The 27,123-nt window shown below is 35.1% G+C and overlaps 1 protein-coding gene across 3 annotated transcripts; it reads left to right on the top strand.

Annotated features, from left to right (window-relative positions):
• Positions 1-50: 50 nt before the first annotated feature.
• On the top strand, positions 51-23,418 carry KBTBD3 (kelch repeat and BTB domain containing 3). 3 transcript variants are annotated; one of them, XM_012748751.3, is made up of 4 exons: positions 51-199; positions 3,090-3,132; positions 16,968-17,212; positions 21,442-23,418. In XM_012748751.3, exons 3-4 carry the CDS (start codon positions 16,980-16,982, stop codon positions 23,042-23,044), a joined length of 1,836 nt encoding a protein of 611 aa, XP_012604205.1. In that variant the 5' UTR covers positions 51-199; positions 3,090-3,132; positions 16,968-16,979; the 3' UTR covers positions 23,045-23,418. The 3 variants fall into 3 exon arrangements, with proteins under 3 accessions (XP_012604205.1, XP_012604206.1, XP_012604207.1); XM_012748752.3 differs by lacking the exon at positions 3,090-3,132; XM_012748753.3 differs by lacking the exons at positions 51-199; positions 3,090-3,132 and having other exon boundaries at positions 17,162-17,250.
• Positions 23,419-27,123: the final 3,705 nt, after the last annotated feature.

Raw genomic sequence — 27,123 nt, 5'->3', positions numbered from 1 at the left:
CTGCGCTTTGCGGCACTGTGTGACGTCACGTGGGACGTGGCCTCGGAGGGTTGCGAAGGGCGGGACCAAGGCCGAGAGCCCGACAGTTACGCCACTCACACTTGGGGAAGAGTTAACGGGACAGCGGTGCAAGCCAATCGCAACCAGTCCTCTAGAGGAAGGGAGACCGGGGTGGAGACTACGGAGACTGCAGTTGCAGGTGGGTGAGCTCCGGGGTCTGAGGGAGGAGTGGGATGGTAGCGCATTATTCCCGGGGACTGGGTTTGGCCCCTGTGACCCACAGAAAAGAGGATTTCTTTGGCGTCGGCTGCTTCTGTCGCTCCTTCGGGGGCAGGAGGGATTTCCGTGTCGAGGAAGGGTTTGCCGTGGTGACCCCTGGAGTTGTACAACGCGGCAGCCCTGAGTTGCCTCTTTCCCTACCTCTCAGCCCCCTCGGCCAAAGACCCTCCCTCACACCTGACCCCACGTACCCTTAGCAGCCGCCTGCCCTCAAACCCTCCGTCTAAAGGCCGAGCAAAGACACTGCCCTCAGTGCGGGTCACGGGCCCCGCCTGACTCCGAGGCTGCCAGCGAGCGGCCGGGCTGTTGCTGACGGTTTTTTGCGGCGATGAAATGACCCAGGTGGTGTTTTGCGATTGCCAGTGGGCCGTGGAGAGAAAAGTGAGGACTCTGTTGTGAGTGGTTCCATCATAACAGAGGTCCTTGCTCTAATAGCAGCAGAACCAAGTGAAAACTTAAGCGGCCCTTCAGATTTACCCTGGGCCTTTCCTTAGATTTTCTCAGACTTTATAAAGGGCCATATTGATGTATTTCTCTGTTTTCAGAGTTTTTACGTGTAGACTGTTGTTGATTCTTTGTGAAAGCCCATGTGATCAAAGTCCCCTGCGGTTTTCCGTCCTGGAAAAAGTAGGGCTCTGCAGAGGAGTGTAAATGCCTGACTTGGTGGTCCATTAGGTGTCATACTGTGCACGTACACACATAAACACTCAAATACAAACCTTCAAAGGAAAGTAAAATGAGTTACTGGCTTGATATATATACTTAGCTAATACTTACTAAAAACCTGTGCCAGGTGCCATATTTAAGATGTTTACTACCTGCAGGGAGTTTATAATCTGGCAAGGCAGTTAAAACGTACTTAAAAAGCTACAGTAAAAGAAAATGTAAAGGTAAAAAGGTACTCCACTAGTAATATCAGCAGTGATCATAACTCAGTTCTCCATTTTTAACTTTATAACTTTTTCTTTCCTTTTTGAACTGATTTTTATAACTGTTCTGTTTCTAAAACACTTTTATATACATTATCTTACATGTCCTTCTGTGCAGTAGTTATTGCTGATGGAGAAGCTGAGCTCAGAAAGACAATTTGTGGAATTGTTTAAATTCATATTTAGAAATTCGTATCCCATTCTTTTACCATTGAACAAGATTTGTGTGTATTAGATCTATGGAGCCTAATATATAGGCAAGTAATGTAGTGGATATTTGTACTTGTTCTCTCTGCCTAGAATATTCTTCTCTCCTCCCATCACCACATTCCTTGTTCCTCTGTATCATTCAGGCTCAAATGTCATACCAAAGAGAATATCTCTGCCTACCCAATCTAAAATAGCTCATTCACTCCACTCCCTACCACCAGTCCTAAGCCTAGTACCCTAGTGAACATTCTTTATAGCTTTAATTTAATCCCTTTCCTTATTTACTTTTTTTTTTTTTAGAACAACTCAAGACATGTACCTATTTACTTTTTAAAATCTTCCTTGTCATCCTTCAAAGCTTAGCTTAAACCTTACCTTCTTTTAAGGCCTACTCCAGAGTACTTTTCTTAAAAACGGTATTGTTTATATAATTCATTTGGCAGTTACTCTAGTACTGCCTTATGACATCTCTCCTGTTGTCCTGAATTATTTGCATGTGTGTTATCCTGCAAATTAGAATGTAAGCTATTTGAGAAGGAATTTCATGTATATTTTAACTTTTACAAGTAGTATATATGAGCAAATGTAATTAATTGACTTTTATAATAGATTTTATTCTCAGGGGTAAGACTGATTTTTATATTCTGTCTACCTTCCCTAACTTTTTTAAAGAAAACATAAATATGCAGTTCATAACTTGCTTAACTATATTCAATAAACCCCAAAATTTTATTAAAATATTTTTTTATTGCATTGTTTGGGGGAAGAAGACTAAAGTAACACAGGCTCAGCTAGTTTGTGAGTAATGGTCGTCTTGTCTGATCCTGATTTGTGGTTCTTAGCAGGATTCTGGGAGACTCATGTTCTATTTCTAGCTCTACCACCAGTTATCCATGTGGCCTTGGGTAAATCACATATTCTTTTCCAGATATTAATTTCAATGGAAAGGCATCAAATGAGATCATCTCTAAGTGTAGGTGATTTTTAGGTAATATTCACTAGCATTTTATTGGGTCACAAATTTCATTCTAATTCTAATCTTATTTCTAAGACGTCATTGAATAGCTCCATAATTCTCCCAGTTTCTCAAGGAAGAAACCATGATTCTCCCTCACTGTCCCTCACTCTCCATATCCAATTCATCCAACAGTCCTATTGGTTATGCTTCTGAAATATAGCTAAATCCTTGTATTTCTGTTTATTACCAGTGTTAACACTCTAGTCTAAACCAGCATCATTTCTCACCTGAAGCACTGATGAGTTTTCTAGCCTGCACAAGAAAGGGGGGAGCATTCTCTTCCAACATCTGTCCTCCATGCCATAAGCACAACTTGTCTTCAAAGGTAGCTCTAGAAAGCCATGCCCTTAATCACTATGCTGTATTGCCTTTTAATTAGACTGAGAAGGAGAAGTTAGCAAGGAGGAAACCTGAAGAGTGTTTCAAGAAGAGGGACTAGTTAACAGTGTGAATATGTTAAGTGTGAAAAAGTTTGTGTCTTAAAATCAGTGAAATATCATAATTGAATTTGAAGAATATTTGGAGAAAAATAATTGCCAAACAAATCTTTTGCCAAGAATTAAGAATTAATAGTTAATAAGTTTATTGATTTTAATCTTTAATACTTGTATGTCACTTTACAATACTAATTGAATATTCATGATATCATTTAGGTATCACAGCAGTCCAATATGATAGGTGTGTCCACTTTTGCAGGTAAGGAAGCTAAAGCCTCAGAGAGCCTCAGCAGTAATCACTAATAAATGATGGACCCTTTAGGACCCTCTTCTTCCAGCGCCAAATACCACATTCTTTGTTATTTGCAAAATATACAAGTAGCGATTTACTCAAACTAAATTTAAGAAATGGACATTTTTCAGCCTCTTAGATTTGTTATCTTGTGTCAAATATATTAATACATGGCAGGCTTTATTTTTTAACAACTTTATAAAAGTGTATAGCTATGTATAATCCTAATATATTTTAGGATACTTGAAATTTTCTAGTAGAGTTTTTTTTTTTTTTTGCTATTTACAGAAATAAAAATTACTTTGTGCTTACATCATTGGGTTCAATTGTTATTAATGATCCCTGAACCATGAGTGTCAATAATTGACTTAATTTAACACAATACTTAAAACACATACATGATTTTAATAACAATAAACTATTTTAAGTTAATTGAAAACCTGGAATATCAAAGTAGTTTCTGAATTGAATTGATATTTCTTTTAATTAAAAAAATAATTATAGATACACAGGAAGTTGTGAAGATAGATACAGCACCCCCATGTACCCTTCACCCAGTTTCCCATAGTGATTTAATCCATAATATAGTAAAAAATCAAAACCAGGAATTTGACATTAGTACAATGTGTGTGTGTAGTTTCATGTGATTTTCTCATGTATAGATTCCCATAACCATCACCACAATCAAGATACATATTACTGTAGATTACCACAAAGGTCTCCCTTGTGCATACCCACCTCCACGATCCTCAACCCCTGGCAACCATTAATCTATTTTCCATGTCTATAATTTTATTATTTCAAGAATGTTATAGAAATGAAATTGCATAGCATGTGACCTTTTGAGATTGGCTTTTTTCCTCCACTCATTGTAATGCCTTTGAAATCCATCTACATTGTTATATATGTAAATAGTTTGTCCCTTTTTAATGGTGAGTAATATTCCATGGTAAATGAGTAAGCCACAGTTTGTTTACTCATTCATCAACTGCACAACATTTTGGCTGTTTTCAGTTTTTGACTATACAAATAACACTGTTATGAATTAGCATGTACAGGTTTTTGTGCACATATAAATTCTCATTTCTCTAGGATAAATGCTCAGCAGTATGATTATTGGATACCATGTTTCCCCGAAAATAAGATAGGGTCTTATATTTATTTATTCTCGAGAAGATACCCTAAGGTTTATTTTCAAGGGATGTGTTATTTTCCCCTCAAAGTCTCAGCTTGCAGCACGCACAGGATGGCCGGGACCTGATGAGGGGGGAGCCGACCTTGTTCGTGGGGCTGCCCACACCTTTCTGGTCACCTCTGGGACAGTAGCTGTCACAATGGGGCAGATGAGAAGGCTGCTCTTCTTCTTTACTGCTCCAGGGCTAAATGCATGGGTTGTGCAGATAGGCTGCATAGCCATGCCCATCACTAGGTCTTATTTTCGGGGTAGGGCTTATATTGTGCAAATGCTTAGAAATCCTGCTAGGGCTTATTTTATGGGTAGGTCTTATTTGGGGGGAAACACGGTAATATGGTAAATTTGTGTTTGATTTTTTTAAGAAACTGCCAGACTATTTCCACCAGCAATGTATTGGTGATCTATCATCTCTGTACTCTTTCAAACATTTGGTGTTGTCACTATTTTTAATTTTAGCCATTCTGATAGATGGGCAGTAATATTTCATTCTATTCTTAATTTGCACTTCCATAATGACTAATAATGTTAAACAACTTTACATGTGCTTATTTGCCATCTGTATATTCTCTTTGGTGAAATACCTCTTCATGCCTTTTGCTCATTTTTTAATTGTATTATCTAGTTTTTTACTGGTGAGTTTCAAGAGTTCTCTATATATTCCACCATTCTCAGATTTGGTTTGCAAATATTTTCCCTGGATCATAGCTTGTCTTTTTATCCTCTTAACAGGTTCTTTCACAGAGGAAAAAAAACATTTTTGATAAAATCCAACTTACCAATTTTTTTCTTTTATATATTGTGCTTTTGATGTCTAAGAATTTATTGACTAATGCCTGATTATAAAGATTTTCTCCCATATTTTCTTCTAAAAGTTTTATATTTTTATATTTTATGTTTAAATCTATGATTCATTTTGAGTTAAATTTTATATAAAGTATGATGTTTAGGTTGAAGCTCATTTTTTTTTGCCTGTGCATATCCATTTGTTTCAGCACTTTTTGTTGAAAAGATTATTTTTCTTCTATTGAATTGCGTTTGCACCTTTGTCAAAAGTCATTTGGTTGTATTTGTGTTGGGCTGTTTCTCAATTCTGTGTTCTGTTCCACTGATGTATGTGTTTATCCTTTCACTAATATCAGACAGACTTGATCACTGTGACTCTAGTATGTCTTGAAATCAAATAGACTGATTCTTCTCACATTATTCTTTTTCAAAATTGCATTAGATATTCTAGTTTTTTTATCATTCTACATAAATTTTACAGTAATTTCACCTATATCTACAAAAAAACATCTTGCTGAGCTTTTGATAAGAATTGTGTTAAACTTGTATATCAGTTTGAGGGGAATTGACATCTTTACTATGTTAACTTTTCCAATTTATAGACACAGCATGTCTTTCCATTTATTTTGTCTTCTTTGATTTCTTTTGTTAGCATTTAATAGTTTACAGCACACAAGTCCTATACGTGTTTTGTTAGATTTTTTCTTTTTTTAAGTTATTGTATTTTTAATATTTGTTTCTGTGTATTCATTGCTAGTGTTTAGAAATACAATTGGTTTTTGTGTGTTGCTCTTGTATCCTATGGCATTGCTGAACTTGCTTATTAGTTCTGTGAGGGTTTTTTTGGTATATTCCTTGAGATTTTTCACATAGCTTATCTTGGCATTTGTAAATAGAGACAGTTTTGTTTCTTCCTTTCCAATGTATATGCCTTTTATTGAATCACCTTGCTTAAGTTTGCTGGCTAGAGCTCTAGTACTATGACAAATAGCAGTAGTAAGAGGGTATTTCCTTGCTGTTTTCCTCATCTTAGCAGGCAAGACATTCAGTCTTTTCCTATTTAGTAGAATGGTAGCTATAGGTTTTTTGTTGATGTTCTCTGTCAAGTTGAGGTGGAGAAACTTTTCCATACTGTATTCTTTGTTTGCTAAGAGTTTTTGTCATGAATAGATATTGTATTTTTGTCAAATGTTTTTTCTGTATCAAATGATATGATCAATATACTGACTGATATTCAAATATTGAACCAGCCTTATATGCCTGAATAAACTTACTTGGCCATAGTGTATCATTCCTTTTATATATATTGCTGAATTCCTTTTGCTAAAGATTTTTTTAAGAATTTTTGCATCGTATTTGTGAAGGATCTTGGTCTATATTTGTGGGGTTTTGTTTGTTTGTTTGTTTGTTTGTTTGGGGTACTGTCTTTGTCCAGAGTATCACAGTAATGTGGCTTCATAAAATTAATTGGCAAGTGTTCCCTTCTCTTCTATTTTCTGGAAGAAATTGTGTAGAATTGGTATAATTGTTTTTAAAATTTGGGGTAACTTTAATTTCCTTAATTGTTACAGGACTGTTCAAATGACATATGTCATGCTGAGTGAGTTGTAATAATGTAAGCACTTAGTGCTATAAATTTTCCTATGAGCATGGTTTTAGCTGCATCTCACACATTTTGATATGTTATATTTTAATTTTTATTAAGTTCAATATATTTTTTCAATTACCCTTAAGACTTTCTCTTTTATCATGGTTTATTTAGAAGTATGTTATTTTCTTTCAAGTTCTCAGAGCTTTTTATGTTTTTTAATTTCTAATTCAATTTCATTGTGGTTAGAGAACATAATCTGTGATTTCAATTCTTTTGAAATCATTTTAGGTTGTTTTGTGAGACAGAATATGGTCAATCTAGATATATTTTCCATGGAGACTGAAAAAGAATATGTATTCTGCTATTGGTAGGTGGGGTTTTCTACAAATGTTGATTAGATTCTGTTGGTTAATGGCATTGGTGAGTTCTTCTATATCCTTACTGATTTATTATCTAGTTCTATTAATTTTAGAGAGAGGGGTATTGAAGTCTCCAGCTTTCATAGTGGATTTACCTATTTTTCTTTTCAGTTTTAGTAGTTTTTGCTTCACATATTTTACAGTTCAATTGTTTGGTGCATGCACATTTATGATTGCTAGTTTTGGTGGATTGACATTGTGTAATATTCCTCTTTCTCCCTGATAATTTTCCTTGCTGAAATCTACTTTATCCTATAATTATATTGCCACACTAGCTTTCTTTTAATTAATGCTTGCATAGTATATTTTTCTATCCTTTTACTTTCAACTTACGTGTATCATTGGAAGTAAATTACTTGTAGGAAGTATAAAGTTGGGTCAATTTTTAAATCTACTCTGGTAGTCTCTATCTTTTATTTGGAGTATATAGACCATTCATATTTAGTATAGTTATTGATATATTAGTACTTAGGTCTGTAATTTATTTTTTGCTCTTTATTCTTTCTGTTTTTAGTTCTTGGTTTTCTTTATTCTATCTTACTGTGCGTTACTTTAACCCTTTTTAGAATTCCTTTTTGATTTAGCTATAGTGACTTTGAGTGTTATCTCTTTGCATAGACGTTTTAGTGGTTGCCCAGCCTTTTCTGATACCACTCCAGTGGGGGAATAAGAGGAGAAGGGGTGAAGCACCTCATTACAGCCTACTATGGATGGAATTCAAGGCTCTCCATTGCACTTTTGCAGGTGTGGGTGGGTATAGAGCCACAATTTTTGTGTGGTATTCAGCTGGGGGAGAGTGGTTATTATCTTAAAACTTTTCTATCTTGCTAGGTTGCTTTTTTTCCTGGTCCTGTGAGATGTTTTTCTTGCAGCTTGCTTCTGGAAAACATTCCCAAACTGATGGTGTGAGAGCTTTCCCTCTGCTCTCACACCATAACAAATATCAACGCAGAAGAAGGCTTCTGTAACCAAATGTGGATTTTTCTCCCACACTCTAAGCAGCAGACACCAGCTGAGTATCCTCTAATTCAAGTGTGAGACTATCTATTCAGAGATAGTGTCAGATCCTACAGGGTGAGGGCTCAGTCCCCAAAACTGTCCCCCACTCAGACACCAGTCACAAGTCCAAGCCTTCAGAATTTCTGACTGACTGTCTTCAAGTTGGAGTTCACACACCCCCACTTGGGGTTCAATTAATTTGCTGGAGTGGCTCACACAATTCAGGGAAACATGTTTACCAGTTTATTATAAAGGATACAGATGAGGAGATACAGAGGATGAGGTATAGGGGAAGGGACACAGAGCCTCCATGCCCTTCCTGGGCATGCCACCCTCCAAGAACCTCCATGTGTTCAGCTTTCCAAAGCTCTCTGAACCCAGTCCTCTTGGATTTTTATGGACAACCATGTGGAAATGTGATTGAAATTCAGGATATGGGATGAGACTCTCTTTGGAATGAGGGTTTTAGGATCCATAATCAGAATCAGAATGGTGGGGGAAGATTAGAATCCTGCCATGGGGCAGGTGAAGGTCAGAAAGATTCTTTTTTCTGAGGCCTGCTCCTGAGGCCTAACACACCCCACATTGTAACAAAAAACTGCAACAAGGGCTATGGGAGTCATGAGCCAGGAACTGTGGACAAAAACCAGTATACACTCACACATATATCATTAACACCACAGGGCTCTTTGTGTACCCATTGGTGTTTCAGGAGTGCTAAGTTTTTCAGTATCTACAATATATTAGGCAAAAAAGAAAACCCAAGGAAGTCACTGCCATGTGACTCCTCAGGTCCCACACTCACTAGCCAGCCTACTTTCTTCCTTTCACTTTTCATAGTCTTCACATATTTGTGATATGTATTTATATATATGTCTAGAGTTTTTCTTGTACTTAGCAAGTGAAATAGGGAAAAGTATGTTCACTACACCTTGTTGGAAACAGAAGTCTCTTTGTTTTTTATAGAGGTTATATTTATAAGAATTAAATTAAGTAAAATGTGAAATCCACAGGCCAGTACTTGGCATATCTTAATGGCTCAGCAAATTTTAGCTATTATTATCATGTATGCCTTATTAAGAATGACTTTTTTTAAGAGATGGGGGTCTTGATTCATTACTCAGGCTAGAGTGCAGTTTCAAAATGATAGCTCACAGTAACCTCGAATTCTTAGGCTTAAGCAATATTCTATCCTCCTGCCTCAGCCTCCCAGGTAGCTGGAACTACAGGTGTGTGCCACTATGTTAGCTATTTTTTTTTTTTTTTTTTTTTTTTTGTAGAGTGGGAGTCTTGCTGTGCTACTCAGGCTGGTCTTGAACTCCTGGGCTCAAGTGATTCTCCTGCCTTGGCCTCCCACAGTGCTGGGATTACAAGTGTAAGCCACTGTGCCCAGCCAAGAATGATCTTATATTGTTGTGGTAACTTTTGGCAAGTACATATATGGTTGGATCTTAGGCGCTCTCAATTTGCTTTCTGGGTTTTTGTTTGATATTAAAATCTGGGGTCAGAAAGATCATGGAGGGAAACAAGCATGTTTCTACTAGTTTTGTGTTTTTAGGCACATTATTTATCCTCTGAGCCTCAATTTGCTGTTTTGAAAAAGTCATTATTAATGCCAGTCTTAAAGGACTATGATGAGTGTTGTCTAACTATATAAGTTACTTATTATCTATTTTGGTATCTTCAGGCTTGTTATATCACTAAACAACTATAAAATTTTAGGGTCTCTAACCATTTATTTGCCATTTGTTAACAGAAATGTAAGTTTTGCCATATAATATTGTTCTCTCATTGGTTTAAAGGTCCAAAAAATTTCGCTTTGTGATATGGATGTAGATGCTGAGTTTAGATTGTTGTGATCATTGTAAAAATTTTCCTCCATACCTGCCCTTTCTCCTCAATGTATTAACATGCTCAGATTTCTCCCATGTACAACAAAACTTAACAAAATTTCTTAGTATTTACAAGTTCCTTTAGTCCCCATCTTGCTGAACTTTTTAAAAATAATTTATACAAATCGTGCCCATTATTTCTTCTTAAACCCACTGTAATCTCTTCTCTCCCCCCTTTACCCTGAATCATCAATGACTTATTTCCAGGCATTACCTTTCCTAACTTTTTCATGATACAGGTGACAACTTCCTGCTTGAAACTCTCTTCCCTTAGTCCCCACCACCTCTCCTGATTCTCCTCCATTTATCTTGCTGTTCTTTGTGAGTTTTTCCTCAGCCATATAACTTGCTCGCCCTGTGTCATTCACAAACTGTACTTTCCACTATTATATTTTCAATTTATCTAGACCAGTACCTGGTATGTAGCAGGTACTCCATAAATAATTCTTCAACTAAATTGTCTGTCCCTCAAGGTTAATTCTCCTTCCTGTTTCATCCATGACCCTCTTTTCTACTAACTCTACTTATGCTCTCTGATTTTTTTATCAATTGCAGTGGCTTTAGTTATCATGTGAATTGAGTCCACCATTATGCATTTTCCAGCCTTCATTTTCTTTAATAGCACTTACAATTGTCATGATTAAATAAAGTCTGCAAATAGAAATTTACTCAAATTAAGCAAATAGAAAATTTCAGCTTCTCTGCTTGGCCTTTCTATGTAGAATAAATGTGGTAGTCTTTAACTTTTAGTATAATGTTAATGTATTAGTTTGATATTTGAGAATTTCTAATAAAGTTTTTTTACTTATGTTACTATTTATAGGGATAAAAATTCCTTCATACATATATCCTTGAGTTCATTTTTTTAATCCATGAACAATGAACTTCAATAATTGACTTAATCCAACTTCCAAATTATTTATATATGTGAAATTATATATATAATTATGTATAAATTATACATACACATATAGTAATATGATTTTAAAAAACATTCAACTTTTTAAAAAAATTGGCATTCTCATTATTGTTGCCACTGACCATGCATACCTACCCCATTAGTAAGATACATGAGAATAGGAGCCACATCTTTATTATCCACTGCTGTATTTCCAGCAGAATGATCTTTCTAAAATGTAAATCCAATGATATGATGCTGCTTCTACTTAAAATCCTTCTAAATATGTTTCATTACCTATAGAATGAAACCCAAGCCTCCTACCATGGCATTCAAAACTGTGAAAGCCAGTTCCTAGTTACCACTTTATCTTTATCTACCCCATCCCCAGCTTTGTATTTCTCCCAGTGAGCCATGATAACTCCTATATCTATGCCTTTGCATCTGCAATTTACCTATTGAAAACGTCTTTCTTACCTTCTTGTGTGGCCATTTAAAATTTTTTCTTTACCAGTTCAAGTACTATACTCGAAAACACTAGAATGTCTTCCTCAAACCTCTCTGCTCATCCCTGCCTTTGCATCCACCCATAAAAGCAAGTCTGAGTTTTGTCCCTTCGGGTTGCTTCCATGGCACTGATCATTATCTGTTATGACCTTTGTAACACTGTTATTTTTCTCCCTGCTAGTCCTAAGCCCTGTATGAACAGGGACCTGTCTTATTTATCTTTATGTTCCTAATGCATGCACAGTTTGAAACACAGATTTTTAACGAAAGTTTATGGAAATAAGGAAAATCAGCATTGAGGCTACTGCAATAATTCAGTGAGAATGATGATAGCTTAAACTAATAGTAGTAGCTATAGGGATAGAGAGAAGGTCATGCCTTTAAAATAGATATGGCGAGTGAAGAATGACTTCTGGTTGTCAGGCTTAGTGAATATAGATGACATTCACCTGGATGGGGAATATGAAAATAGTAGGATTACACAGAGAAAAAAATTCAGCATGATATTACTTAAACTTGGGGCATTTCCAGTGGTAATTATGGCCATATTACAGTACTGGAAAATAGAGAAATTCTTAAATGCTCAGTAAATAAAAATATATAGTAAAATTAAAAATTGTGTTGGGCATTGTGGCTCACACCTGTAATCCCAGCACTTTGGGAGGCTGAGACAGGAGAAATGCTTGAGGCCAGGATTCGAGGCCTGCATGGAGAACATAGTGAAACCCCATCTCTGAAAAGAAAACCTAAAAATTAAAGTTAAATTGTATATATGTGTATGCACACACATACATACACACGTATCAATCACATACAGAATGAAAATGTGAAACAAGTTTTCAGTATCTACCCACATTCTTTTCTCCTCTCTTTATGACTAGATAAGTCTAGCAGTTGAGGTTGTAATTGCTACTTTAGGATGTTCCATGTGGATCAAATATCTTTAACAACACCTGTGATTCTAATCTTTTTTTTTTTTTTTTTTTTTGAGATGGGGTTTTACCATGTTGTCCAGGCTGTAGTGCAGTGGTTTTTCACAGGCATAATCCCACTATTGATCAGCACCTGCTCTGTTTCCAACCTGGGCTGGTTCACCCCTCCTTAGGCAACCTGGTGGTCCCCTGCTCCTGGGAGGTAACTATATTGATTCCGAACTTAGTGCAGACATCTTATCAACACAATGCACTACAGCCCAGAACTCCTGGGCTCAAGCAATCAGCCCGTCTCAGTCTCCCAGGTAGCTGAGACTCCAGGCACGTGCCACTATGCCTAGCTGATTCTAATCTTTGAGAGAACTTTTAGAAACCCAGAGAAATCTTAGGTTATAGGAGACAAATTTATCTTTTGATTCTCGGCATCTAACTTCCTCTAACACAGAGAGAGATTTAATACATATATTTTAGTGGATGAGAATATAGAGCAGTTACAGGGAGTGTCTAGGTGATCTGGACTGAGTTTCCCAACCAATTCTGTGTTTCTCGGATGCAAGCCATGGAGAGATACCCCATGTTGCTGTTCAGGTTATCGATGCGCTGGCCCATCACTAGACTGGAGAATGAGAACAGGAGTAACATCCTGGCCACATTGTGCCATTCAGAAGATACTTGGATCCTTTGCACAGCATTAGTTCATGTCTGTATAACTAGTATAGACTAATTTCAATCATACTGTTTGTTTACCTGCTTTGTGTATCTTTTTCCATAGTATAATACTCCCTGGCTATTTCTTTTAAACATTTTTTTATATCATCATGGAGTCAGTCACCGATTTCTCCTTTCTATCGATGCTGACACTCCAGATAAAAGCACTTTACAACCATCATTCTTGTATCTAATTTTGCTCTTAAGCCCTAGAAATTATTAGACACCTGCTTCTTCTATCCCTTCCCCTACCACCTTATAAATGTAAACTTCTTGATTAATGACATTTAAATGATTTCCTTGCTTTTTTGTTAAATTTCTTAAATAAGTTCTAACTTCCACTTATTTACCATATATTATATGCTAAATTACATATTTTTAATATTCTTAACAACATAGCTAAACAGGTATAGTTTATCCCCATTTGAAGATGAAGAAAATAAGAAGCAAAGATCAGACGTTATTTGCCTCAAATCTATCACAAGTAAACTGCTCAACCACTATTGGAACTCAAGTCTATCTGATTCTAAAGCCCTGCTCCTTCTTCCACTTCACATTGTTAAAGGAAAAACTTTAGGCAAATTAAATTTAGCAGAGTTTGAGCAAAGAGGTTCAAAGAGCTCCACTCTAGGAACATGAGCTTTTGTAGGCTGAACACAGAAACAAAATAGAGAAATTACTTGATTGGCTGCAGCTAGACATTTGCCTTATTTTGATATGGTCTTATGGGAGGTCCCTAGTTATATAACCAACTGGCCATTTGGCTATGTGATTCTCTGAGACTCATTTTTTAGTTTTCAAGTTAGTTACAAGAAATGTTTCCAACTTAAGTTACAGTTTGCTTACAGAGACAACCTCAAGCTAATTGCTTCCTTATTTGCTTTAACCACATTATATCATAATCTAAGGAAGCTATATGATTTTTTAGATAAGCTAATGTTTCATATATGTGTATTTTATAGGCATTAGAAAAGGAGAAAAACGCTTAATTTTAAAAGTAGTCTTACAAGTGACTAAGTATACCTTGTGAGAGGAGGAATTAGTACTCGGACATTAGCCATATGTAATTATCTTTATGCCTCACTCGAATTTGGGATACTCTCCTTCTATCCTAGATCATATATTCTTAACATTATTAAGTAAAGGTTTGAATTGTTGTGATAGTTAATTTTCTGTGTAAGCTTGACTGGGCCATAGGGTGCCCAGATATTTGGTCAAACATTTTGAGTATGTTGTTAGGATATTTCTGGATGAGATTAACATTTGAATCAGTAGACTGAGTAAAGCAGATTGTTCTCCCTGTATGAGTAGGCCTTATCCAATCAATTAAAGACCTGAATAGAATAAAAAAGCCTCGTATGAGGGAATTTCTCCTGACTAAGCTGAGACATCAGTATTTTCCTGCCTTCAGACTCAAATTGAAAAATTGGCTCTTTCTGGGTCTTGAGCCTGCCAGCTTTTGGACTGGAACTTACACCATTGGCTATCATGGTTCTCAGACATTTGGATGTGGACTGTAACTACACTGTTAGCTCTTTTGGGTCTCCAGCTGGCTGACTACAGATCTTGGGACTTCTCAGCCTCCACAAGCATGTGAGCCAATCCCTTATAATAAATCTTTGTCTTTCTTTCTCTCCATGTGTTATATGTGTGGGTGTATGTGTGTGTGTGTATATATATATATATATCTCCATCTATCCTGTTGGTTCTGTTTCTCTGCTTGCTATTCTTCAGAACTGTCCCTCAGGCCTCTCATTATCTCTCTTTCTCCATGCCCACTCTCATTCTTAATATGTCTCCCTACTCACAGTTACTCAGAACACTACCCTCAAAATTATTTCTATAACTCATTTATTTTTTCAACTGTACTGCCATTTATGTCCTATTACTTTCTCATGCACACATACACACTTACACAGACACACACTCACACAGGCATGCTATTTTCACACAGTATATCAGCTATCCAGTGGAACTTTGTGTAATAACAAAAATGTTTTATATTTGTATAATATTATAGTCACTAGCCACTTGTATTAGTCTGAGTTCTCCAGAAAAAGAGAACCAGTAAGGACAGGAGAGAGAGAAAGAGACTGATTCTGACTGTAAGGAATTTGCTCATGTGATTATGGAGGTTGGGAAGTCCCAAGATCTGCAGTTAGCAAGCTGGAGACCTAGGAAAGCTGATGGTATAGTTCTAGTTTGAGATTGAGTCTGAAGGCAGAAGACCAGCTTGAAGATAGGCAGATAGGAAGAATTCTTTCTTACTCAGCCTTTTATTCTATTTAGGCCTTCAAAAGATTGGATGAGGCTCACTCACATTGGGGAGGGCTATCAGCTTTACTCAGTCTTCCAATTCAAATGTTAATCTCATCAAGAAACATCCTTACAGGCACACTCAGAAATATCTGGATGTTTAACCAAATATCTGGGCACTCTGTGGCCCAGTCAAGTTGACACATAAAATTAACCATTACAGCATATATGGCTGATGACATAAAATGTGGCTAGAGCAACCAAAGACCTGAATTTTTAATTATATTTAATTATAAGTAATTTAAATCTAAATGGCTACACATGACATTCGTGGTTACCATATTGAACAGCACAACAGTAGATTGTTTCAGTCCTAGAATAAAGCTTTGATTGATGCTGTAGGACCATTCAGAATACTTTTCTAGTATGTGGCTTTCACCTGGGCCTATTGGAACACTTGCTGTAGGAGAACCAAGCCACCATGCAAGAAGTCCAACGACCCTGAGATGGCTGTGCTGTGATAAAGAGGCACAAGCTAGCCAGATGGAGAGGTTGCATTAAGAGAGAGAGAGCCCAATCTGTTCTCGCCATCACAGCTGAAGTATAAGAAATGTGAATAAAGAAACCATAGTGGACACAGTCAGGCCTTCAGATGACTTCAGTCACAGCTACCATCTGACTGTAGCTATATGAAAGCTCCCAAGCAAGAAGCTCCAGCTAAACCCACAGAATCATGAGAGACAATAAATTGTTGTCTTAAGCCACCAAGTTTTGCAATGATTTTGCAAAGCAATAGATAACCAGAACAGAAATGTACTAGGGAATCAGGGTTCCCTATTTGTCTGGCTCCCCTAGTTCCCAGTCTTCTTTTTCATTTCTGTTTCCCACTTCCTTGCTTTTTATGGTGCAACTTTTATGTTTAGAGCTTAATTTGCAATTTGGGAAAAATCACAATTATCTGACCTTCAACTCTTAGAATCCTGACTTCATATTTAAAAAGCCTTTCTTAATAAAGTTATATGCCGTTTGCCTTCCTGCTTCCAAATAGGCCAACTTGGATCAGTGCTTCCCTTGTTCTTCCTTACTAAAGGCCAGAATTAATTAATACAATATAACACTCTGATCTTTCTCAGGCACTTCCCTTGTAAAAGTAACCTCAGAAGAAATATAGTCTATGTCCAAGATCAGCATTTTAACAGCTACTTTGCTACCAGCAGAAAATGGATGGGGGTGGGAGGAGAGGACTGTGTTAGGTACATACTCAAATAATAACTACTGTAGAAATAACACCACTTATGAGTAACAACAAGACTAATCTTGCAATGACATCCTATATGAGCTATACAACCTGTACATTTTGGTGTTTAACCCAATTATATAGCATTGAGCATTAGCCCTTGATAATAATAATAATAATATACTTTTTATTCCAATAAGTTTAACATTATGAAAATTCAAAAGGAGTTTATCATTAAATATCATGAAAACAAATGTTTAGAACAAGGTGTTCTATGTTATGATTGTTCTCATCATTTTTGTGTAGTTGACATTGATGGCAAGTTTTTAGTCTGAACATTTTCTTAGGTTTCTACTACATTGGTGATTTTTTTTTTTTATTCTAGTTCTAAGAACATATGGAATTGGCTATGGATAATTCATATGATTTCAATCAACAAAGCTCATGTAATGGAATTTCATCTGAGAAGAAAAACAACTGCCTTGTATCAGAAGATCATGGACAGAAAATCTTAAGTATACTACAGAATTTTAGAGAACAAAATATCTTTTATGATTTCAAAATAATCATGAAAGATGAAATAATCCCATGTCATCGTTGTGTGTTAGCAGCATGCAGTGACTTTTTCAGGTACTCTACCTAATTATGCTTCAGATTTTATGATATAGGTAATTAAGCTATATTTTATAACTATACTCAATTTTTCCTCCACAGGAACATGCAACAGTAATTTAAAAAATACTAATTAGAACCAAGATTAACTAATGAAGTTTGAGTAGGAGAATTTAAGACTACCTTTTTTAAAGCATGGGTCTTCCCAACAGCATTTCCCATAGTTCTACGGAATATTATTGCTTGAAATGTTCTGGGGGGAAAAAATTTTTATCAGTGTCAGCTTTATTTGGAGGATCCCTGTACTATATATCATTTTAGAAAAAGAAGACAGGACAGGTTGGACAAAAATTGAAGCAAAGTTCAAAGAAAATGACTCTGAGAGAAGAATAAACTTCAGTCCTATATTATATCCATGTATTAGCCAGAGGTGGGGCTGGGAAGGGTTCTAACCCAGAGGATTTGACATTCCTATAGTCAGGAAAAGTACTTCTGAGCTAAAAAGCATTTCTCAAGAGCATCCAACTTGTTCTCATCTAAGCCATTTTCTGGATATAATTTGGTTTCCCGTGTAGATCACCCTAAAGGGAATGTCCTAATCATGACACTGCAGTGATCTGCTATGACAACAGTGGGTTTCCAATTCAGCAAGCTTAAAGGTCAGACACATGACCGTACAATTAGTGTGGTAATCATATAGAGATAATACCATCTTGCGAGGCCTCTTAGTCAATGGACAGACAAGTCTCTCTTGGTGATACCCTGGTCTTCAGCCCTCCTGGTCATACTATAAGAAACTTAAATCCTAATTGCAGTATTTTGCATTATGCTCAATTTTGGAAGCAACTTTAATTCAAAGTAGGCAGGGTTTAAATCTTGTTAAAAACAAAGTAAAATACAGAAAAATCAAGATGCAAGTTAATTTATACTATTTTTAATCCTTAGTTTAACCCCCCCTTTTTTTTTTTTTACCAACATCTAATTAGACCTCACCCCTATTACCTTTACAGTAAATCTTACAAGCTGAGCTTCATTCAGCAATCATTTATTGATATCCACTACCTGCTGAGCACTTGCTCCTGTAGGGTTTCTTGCTTTGAATTTGGGAGCGATGGTTTAGTGCTATAGCACAGTTTTTTGGGGACAGAGAGGCTACAACAGTCTTGAATTAGCTGTTTACCTGTTTAGACCATATGCCTTCATCTTTTCATTATTTCTTCTCTCAGGTAATCTAAGTTATTCTTTTTTGAACTTCACTGGGGCCCTTACTGTTCTTGTACTCTGTCACATCTCAGGTTCCACCAGTGTCTCCCTCCTCTCTTCTAATCCAGCTTTTCTCCCATGTAACTCTGCTCTGCTCCCTTACCCATGTTGCTTCTTCATCACAGGAACGTGTATAGTACAATGTTAAGTACTTGGCCTCTTAATGCATATGTCCTAAATTTAAATCTCAGCTCTCCCACTTATTAAACATGTGACCTTAGGCAAGTTACTTAACCTCTTCAGGCCTGTTTTCTCATTTGTAAAAAAAATCAGGATAATAAAAATAGGAGCTAACTCATAGGATTATTATGAGGGTTAAATGAAATAATATATAAGTAATGATTTTCACAGTACCCACTACATTCAGTTAATATTAGCTGCTATGCTTATTATTTCTAAACCTAGCAAAACATGGAAATAATCTGGTATGAACACACTGTTTGATTTTCTTATAATGTTTTCATGCTAATAAAATAAAAAGTTCATGTAGCCATTCGAATATGTAGTCCTCTACTCTTATTGAAGTCATTTTTTAATTAAATTTATCTGCACATAATTTTTGTCTGTTGTTCTTTGTTCAGCTTACTCCTAGTTCTTTATGGGTCTGCTTTTAATTTTTAAAATTACTATTAAGACAGAAAAATATATTTTTTAGATTTTCCACCTGTTTTAAATAATACCAATGACAGGTCCTTTATTATATTTAGTATTTTTTTTTCTTTTTTGAAACAGAGTCTCACTCTGTTGCCTGGGCTAGAGTGCTGTGGCATCAGCCTAGCTCACAGCAACCTCAAACTCCTGGGCTCCAGTAATCCTTCTGCCTTAGCCTCCCGAGTAGCTGGGACTACAGGCATGCGCCACCATACCCAGCTAATTTTTTCTATATATTTTTAGTTGGTCAATTAATTTCTTTCTATTTTGAGTAGACACAGGGTCTCGTTCTTGCTCAGGAGTTTGGTTTCAAACTCCTGACCTTGAGCGATCCACCCACCTCGGCCTCCCAGAGTGCTAGGATTATAGGTGTGAGCCACTGCTCCCAGCCTATATATAGTATATTTAAATGAATATACAGTTCATATAAAAATATGTACAAATGTAGATTGAGATTTGATCATTTCCATTCTTGTATAATAAGGCCACTAACTTATTTGTGTTATCAAACTCACTCACTGGAATAATTGGGAGGATAATGTAAAATAAAAATGCCATAAAAGTGCACAATGGATGATAAATACCCTTTACAATGTTTTTGGAAAATGCAAATTATGACTGAGATTTAAATTCATTGGCGACAAGAAATTAAGAAGGAATCCTGCATTTTATAGTCACTTTACAATAACATGGTAAATTTGAGATAGATTTAACTGGGTACTTTAAAGATGAGTAGGATAAAGTATATAAAGACAGTTTTACATATGTCTTCTCAAAGAAAATGTGGAGCTAATGAGAAATTAAAAATACCTCTAATCTGAAAGAAAACATTTGCTTTCTTAAAATAACAATAGCAGCTAATTCTTTACATCAATTAACTTATTTATTTCTCTCAGGAACCCAATGAGATAGATTACTACCAGTATCCCCATTTTCTGATGAAGGATTCAAAGCACAATAAAGTTAAGTCACCTTCCCAAGGTCACATAGCTAATAAGTGGCAGAGGCTAGATACCTACCTGGGCAGCCAGACTCTAGAATCCATGCTCTTAATATTATCCTAAACTGACTGTAGATATCTTAATAATATAATATAATTAGCATTACAGGTTAATATTTCTATTGACATACCTTATTGAGAAACCTTGCATAATGTGTAACTGTATATAATTTTTAAACTATATTTATTTGGTTTTGTATTAAGGATTGAATAGCCTGGTAGGAAGGCACTTTGTCATCCTTCCTTTTCCTAAGGAGTATTTTTTCTTTGCGAGGTCCCTCATATTTTTCAGTTGGATGCTGTACTTTTTAAATAGACTTAGTTATCCTCCGGAGTAGACTCTAATGAGTAAATTGGTTTCCCCTCAGAGTATTTGGGCACACATCTAGGGCCACTGCTCACAAAGGCATCCTAGGCAATACTGGCACAAGTATTAATACAAACCATTATTACACCAGAACCAATAGTAAAATACATGTTAATCCCTGTCTACACATTTCCAAACAATTTCTATGTTTACCTAAACTGAACCAAAGAAATTCCCAATTCCTTAGATTCTAGCAACTTTACCATGTGGGGATAAAATAGAACTTATTAGGAAGAACTTCCAAGCTGGTCTAATTATTCAGATTTAGGAGCCCATCTCCATTTTTCAGTGGCTGTTAACCACAGCAACATTTTTTGTTTTCCTTTTTAGCTTGATGTGGTATACTGTTATTGTTTAGTCTTATGAAATCACATTCCTTTTTCCCTAAGGCACTATAAAAATGTCTTTTTAGAGGTGTGTCTTATTTGGTAGATGTATAGATTCATTGGAGACATCTGGTATCTCACTGTACTCTGTCTTTCCTGTTTCATTAATATCAAACCAAAGATTAATTTGAAAAAGAATTTTAAGTCCTAAACCCAAAAGCAGTATATTTTAAGTAATTTAGTTTTCACCAGCATTGTTGATACTAATTAACCCATAAATAAAGAAATTCTACCATTAGAGAAATTTTATCCCAATTATGAGAATAATATATGAGAACAAATCAGTAAACATATTTGAATCTTTTTATACTCTTTTTTGTATTAGTTGTTGGAGCTCAGCTATAATGTATATATTTTGCAATACAGGAGTTATGTAATACATTTGTTGGTAGATAAATAATATGGTATATCATTATTTTGGATATTCAAATAATTTATTAGGATGCTATTAAAATACAATTTTATAAGTATATTTCAAACCAACCTAAGGATAAAGAAAACCTCTTTAAGGTATATTGAAAATAACTATGGAATAAAATATTCCTGTTTACTTGTTCTTCTGTGTTCTTTATTTTTGCAGGGCTATGTTTGAAGTAAACATGAAAGAAAGAGATGATGGAAGTGTTACCATTACAAATTTATCCTCCAAAGCAGTAAAAGCATTTCTTGATTATGCCTATACTGGAAAAACAAAAATAACAGATGATAATGTGGAAATGTTCTTCCAGTTGTCATCATTTCTTCAAGTTTCCTTCCTATCCAAAGCTTGCAGTGACTTTTTAATAAAAAGCATTAATCTTGTCAATTGTTTACAGTTATTATCTCTATCAGATAGCTATGGCTCTACCAATTTGTTTGATCATGCATTATACTTTGTACAACATCACTTTTCTTTATTATTTAAATCCAGTGATTTCTTAGAGATGAATTTTGGCATACTACAAAAATGTCTGGAATCAGATGAATTAAATGTTCCTGAAGAAGAAACAGTATTGAAGGTTGTCCTTAGTTGGACTAAACATAACTTAGAATCAAGGCAAAAATATCTGCCTCATTTGATTAAAAACGTAAGATTACATCAGTTATCTGAGGAGACACTCCAGGACTGTCTGTTCAATGAAGAGTGTTTACTCAAAAGTACAAATTGTTTTGACATAATCATGGATGCACTTAAGTGTGTGCAAGGTTCTGGTGGACTTTTCCCTGATGCTCGACCATCCACAACTGAAAAATATATATTCATTCACAAAACTGAGGAAAACGAAGAAAATCAATATACATTTTGCTATAATATTAAAACTGATTCGTGGAAAATACTGCCGCAATCACACCTGATTGATTTACCAGGATCTAGTCTTTCTAGTTATGGAGAGAAAATATTCTTGACAGGCGGTTGCAAAGGAAAGTGTTGTAGAACGGTTCGACTTCATATTGCTGAGTCATATCATGACGCCACTGATCAAACCTGGTGCTACTGTCCAGTCAAAAATGATTTCTTCTTGGTATCAACTATGAAAACTCCAAGAACCATGCATACATCAGTTATGGCTCTCAATAGATTATTTGTCATAGGTGGAAAAACTAAAGGATCTCGGGACATTAAAAGCCTCTTAGATGTTGAATCTTACAACCCTCTTTCCAAAGAATGGATATCTGTTAGCCCATTACCCAGAGGTATATACTATCCAGAAGCAAGCACATGCCAAAATGTAATTTACGTCCTTGGATCAGAGGTAGAGATTACAGATGCTTTTAATCCATCGCTTGATTGCTTTTTTAGATACAATGCTACAACTGATCAGTGGTCTGAACTAGTTGCTGAGTTTGGGCAGTTTTTTCATGCAACGCTAATTAAAGCTGTCCCAGTAAACTGCACACTGTATATATGTGACCTTTCCACCTATAAGGTTTATAGTTTTTGTCCAGATACTTGTGTTTGGAAAGGTGAAGGATCTTTCGAATGTGCAGGTTTTAATGCAGGCGCAATTGGAATTGAAGATAAAATTTATATATTAGGTGGTGATTATGCACCAGATGAAATCACAGATGAAGTACAGGTCTACCACAGCAGCAGGTCTGAGTGGGAAGAAGTTTCACCAATGCCAAGAGCCTTAACTGAATTTTACTGCCAGGTGATTCAGTTTAATAAATATAGAGACCCATGGTTTTCTAATCATTTGTAAAAGTAGTATATACTTGGACATCCTAAAACTATTCCAGTTCTAGTAACCTACAGTAAATTTGTTAACCATGATTGGTAAAAAGGTCTTTACATCTTAATAAAATAAATGTTCTTGCTATCAGACAGTTACTATGTATGTACATCATATATGAGTAAACATTTCTCCAAAACTTAAAGTACAAAATACATTTTAGCAAAAATTATACTGAATATAATTTAATATTGAAGCCAGAATATTTAGTATTTTCCATGTAAATAAAAGTCATAGACTCTGACACTTTGATTTTTGAAGTACTTTATCCATGAAAGAGTAGTAAAAACAAAGTTCACAGATTTGTACTATTTATAGAGAGAAATTTCTTGAGGGAGTACAAATGAATTATTTGTACTCTCTAGGCAGTAAAAAATAAACTAGAAGGAGGTGACAATCTTGTTACTGCAGGGGGAAGAGTTGTTGAATTCCTATCATTTGTGATCATTGGTTTCTTTCAGGCGCTTCTTTTACCCTTTTTTTGGTCAGAAATTTCTCTAATATGCAGTCTATTTCCTCAGCCTTCTAAACAGTACACTAAACATAGTTTAACTTTTTTTATGATTCATCTTTTCATTATGAGGATAATGTACCATGTTATAATGCCATCAGCAGTTACTTAAATGGTTTTAAAATTGTTGATTATATTAGTTTTCAGTGTCAGTTGGTTTAAATTTCTAGCAATATTAGCTCTCATTTTCTAGCTCAAACTCAATAAATTAACATTTTTGATTTAGTTAGTATTTCTAAGTTACGCCTGGCCTGAACTTATCTTAACATGTCACCCTTTGAAGTTCTTCGATTCTGAGATGGTAGCCCTAAAATACTTTTTATGTATCATTGCCAGGTTCCAACCTAATTGAAAATGTAGAAAATTGATCACTAGATAAGTGGATCATTACTGTTGCATTTCTTAAACTGTCCAAATTTGAGCTACAATGAGAAATTTCAGGATTGAAATTAGTACCATATCAATTTTATGTGATTATGAATACCAAGTATAAAGCACCATGTTGGTTTACTACTTAGGTAAATTATTCATAGTGAATTTACTTTCTATATTTAAAAAAAATGACAAAACCTTTGGTATCATTAGTAATATTCACAATGTGCATCTGTTTAGAAGTTTAGTCCTTGTCCCAAACAATGAAAGAGTATTGGTCATCACTGTTCTCAGCTAGATGATTCTGCCTTGCAAGAGCAGATGTTTCTTTAATCGCTATTAAAGATAAAGGCATTTTAGGTTTTAAGACCCCTGATTTACATCTCAGGTAATGTGTATATTGAATTTCTGTGAAACCAAATGTAGTTTTTTTACACTCAGTAGTAAATGTTAATCTGTTTTAAGTGTACATATTCTTTAAAAGTGTGTCCCTAAGTGTAAAAATCACCTTAATGTCCTTTTCTTTTACCATATACGTTTAGGCAATCATAAGTTTCAAGCATAGTTTTCAAATTGAACAGAATATCAGAGTACATTTTCATGCAGTTCCAAAATCAATGACTATCCCTGATTAGATGACAAGTGCATAGTAAGTATTCTGTCAAATTGGTGGCCTTCCTATTTAAGCATGTGAGTAGTTGGCTCTGCCCTTTTTTCTGTGTGTGTGTAAGAAAAAATAAAATTCCGTGGAGGCTTTTGTGTATATGTGACTTTGAAAACAAATTATTTAAGAAAGACCATATGCAGTGAGTGACTTGTGTGTAGATTTACTGAACTGTTAATTTAAGCATATATAAATAGAGTATTATTAAAATAAATATCGTTTTAATCACTGACCCTAGGAATTGTTCATCTCTTCTGGAAAGGAGAAACTAAAGCAAAAGCAAATCCCTTCTGAATGTTGTTATTGTATCATCTTCATGATTTCCACAGTTGTTCTCATTGGCCATTGGCTATGGTAATGTTTCTAGAAATATCCTTGTTATCAAGGCCTAGGTAGTTCCCTCTGCCATTTGATTTAGTATATTTTTTGTCTTAGTTTCTACAACTGCTGTGGGTTACTTTTTAATCATTTTCACTTATTGCCATCCCTTTATATCTGTACCTTTGTGCTCTTTAGTTATCACTGCAAGAAAAAAATACTCTGTGTAATCAAAAAAACCCTAAATTCTTCCATTATTTAGTGTTCTTTTTTCTGTTCACTAAAGAAATCTGTGCTGGGTTTGGCTCCACTAACTGATCTCTTCTCTAATTTTGTATCTCTTTGTTAAGGTAGCACTTTTACAAATGAATACTTAAAGGTAGATCCATTTGCCTCATTGAAAAAATGGTTCTGTGTCTTCAAAATCCTCAAGGAATGCAACCACACAGGGTAAATGACTAATTGATTATATCCTTTGGTCTTGCCAATCACTATGGTTCCACCATCTAACAACCATATATATTTTGGCCTCACCTCCATTCTGCATTTCTCACATGCAAATTTTAGTGATCCCTCAAGTCTATTCTCAGTACTTCCAGAAGGAGCTATTTTTCCTGTCTGTAAGTTTAGGTAAGAGAAAATAACAATTCTTTATGGTTTCTTAGTATTTTGTTTCTTAAGTCTGTTTTCCTTTCATTATATCCTTTAACCAGTGCTACAGTGAAAGAGACAAAATAATTGTACTCATTATCCAGATTACTGTCATTCCTGTAGAAAAAATTCTATTTAACATTTCTAAATCCATTATCATTTGTCTTGCTCCACTACATTTGGATTATGCATGCAAAAATATTTTAATATTGTAATGTCTTCTAAAATTGAAAGTAGGTATATGGCATTATTAAATATAAAAAAGATTAAGTTTAACATATGAGATCAATTCAAAGTTAATGGGCATTCCTAGAGCGATCTTTAAACTTGAATTAAAATGTGGAACAACTTTTGTTCATCTATCGCCTTTGAGACTAAGTAGTATGAGGAATATTTGCATAATCAAAATGAACTACATTCCCACACTACTCAACTCTGGTACTGATAGTAAAAGAGGTCTTTATCACAGCAATATTCATTGCATTCTACCCTTGAAAGCTAGATTATTATTTGAGAGCAACCATGTGCTGCAATATGAGTCCATTTTTCCCCTGATACCAAGAAGAGAAATTAGATGTATGTTCAGTGTGCGTAGCTCAAGGCATACCATTTGAAAATCAGAATCAAGCATAGAGGAATATATCTGTTTACATTTTGAGATTTGAAAGCAATAAATATTGTAATGATTAAGTATGTAGTTGAATATATAATGTTACTTTAAGATCATCATTCTCAGTTTAATTGGATCCAGTGTTCTGGAAACTCCTCTTATATTTAGAATTGAAAGTTTAAGACTCAAAAATGTTCTCCTCAGGGACAGCTCTGGAGGGCAACCTAAAAAGAAAGGCTGGAATTCATAAGGAAGCAGATTTCTGTTTAGTGTAAGAAGAAACTTCACTTTATAAAGTCATACTTGAGAATGAGACTAGTTATCTGGCATGTGGCAGATCATTAGCCCCAAAATTTCCGACACAGAAGTGCATGACCAAAGATTTTTATATTCTATTTACACATCTCAATGTCAATATTGTGTCTGATATATGACCAGTTGCTTCCTCCTCCAACTTATTTAGCATTTTCGGCATTCTGAGTAACTTGATTTCAATGTTCTGCACATGCAAGCTTTTTCAATAGGACTTGAGTCTTAAAACTACACCATTTTGGAGCGTTTTCATGAAGGGAATTTTTTTTTTTTTTTTTTTTTTTTTTTTTTTTTTTTTTTTTGGAATTTTTTTTTTTTAATCACTCAGGCAAAGTCTATAAATGCTGACATTTATAGTGAGCTGCTAATTAGGATTTTTTTCTTCTCTTTGCCATAGCTACATGTTTGTTTTATAATGAATAGGAATTGAAAGTTTTCTCCTGAATCATTATGCTTATTTCTCTGCCAATGTATTTATATAGCCAAGTGTGATTTTGGCTAAATATTATATAATGTGAAAGAATATCTTTATATCTTAAACATCTAGATGTGTTTATAAATTATATTTGGTGACTATGATGCTTAATCAAATTTAATATCAGAATTTAATC

The sequence above is a fragment of the Microcebus murinus genome, chromosome 4, assembly GCF_040939455.1.
Source record: "Microcebus murinus isolate Inina chromosome 4, M.murinus_Inina_mat1.0, whole genome shotgun sequence".
NCBI lineage: Eukaryota > Metazoa > Chordata > Mammalia > Primates > Cheirogaleidae > Microcebus > Microcebus murinus.
Note: the sequence above shows the minus strand (reverse complement) of the source record. Positions and strands in the feature narration are given on the sequence as shown.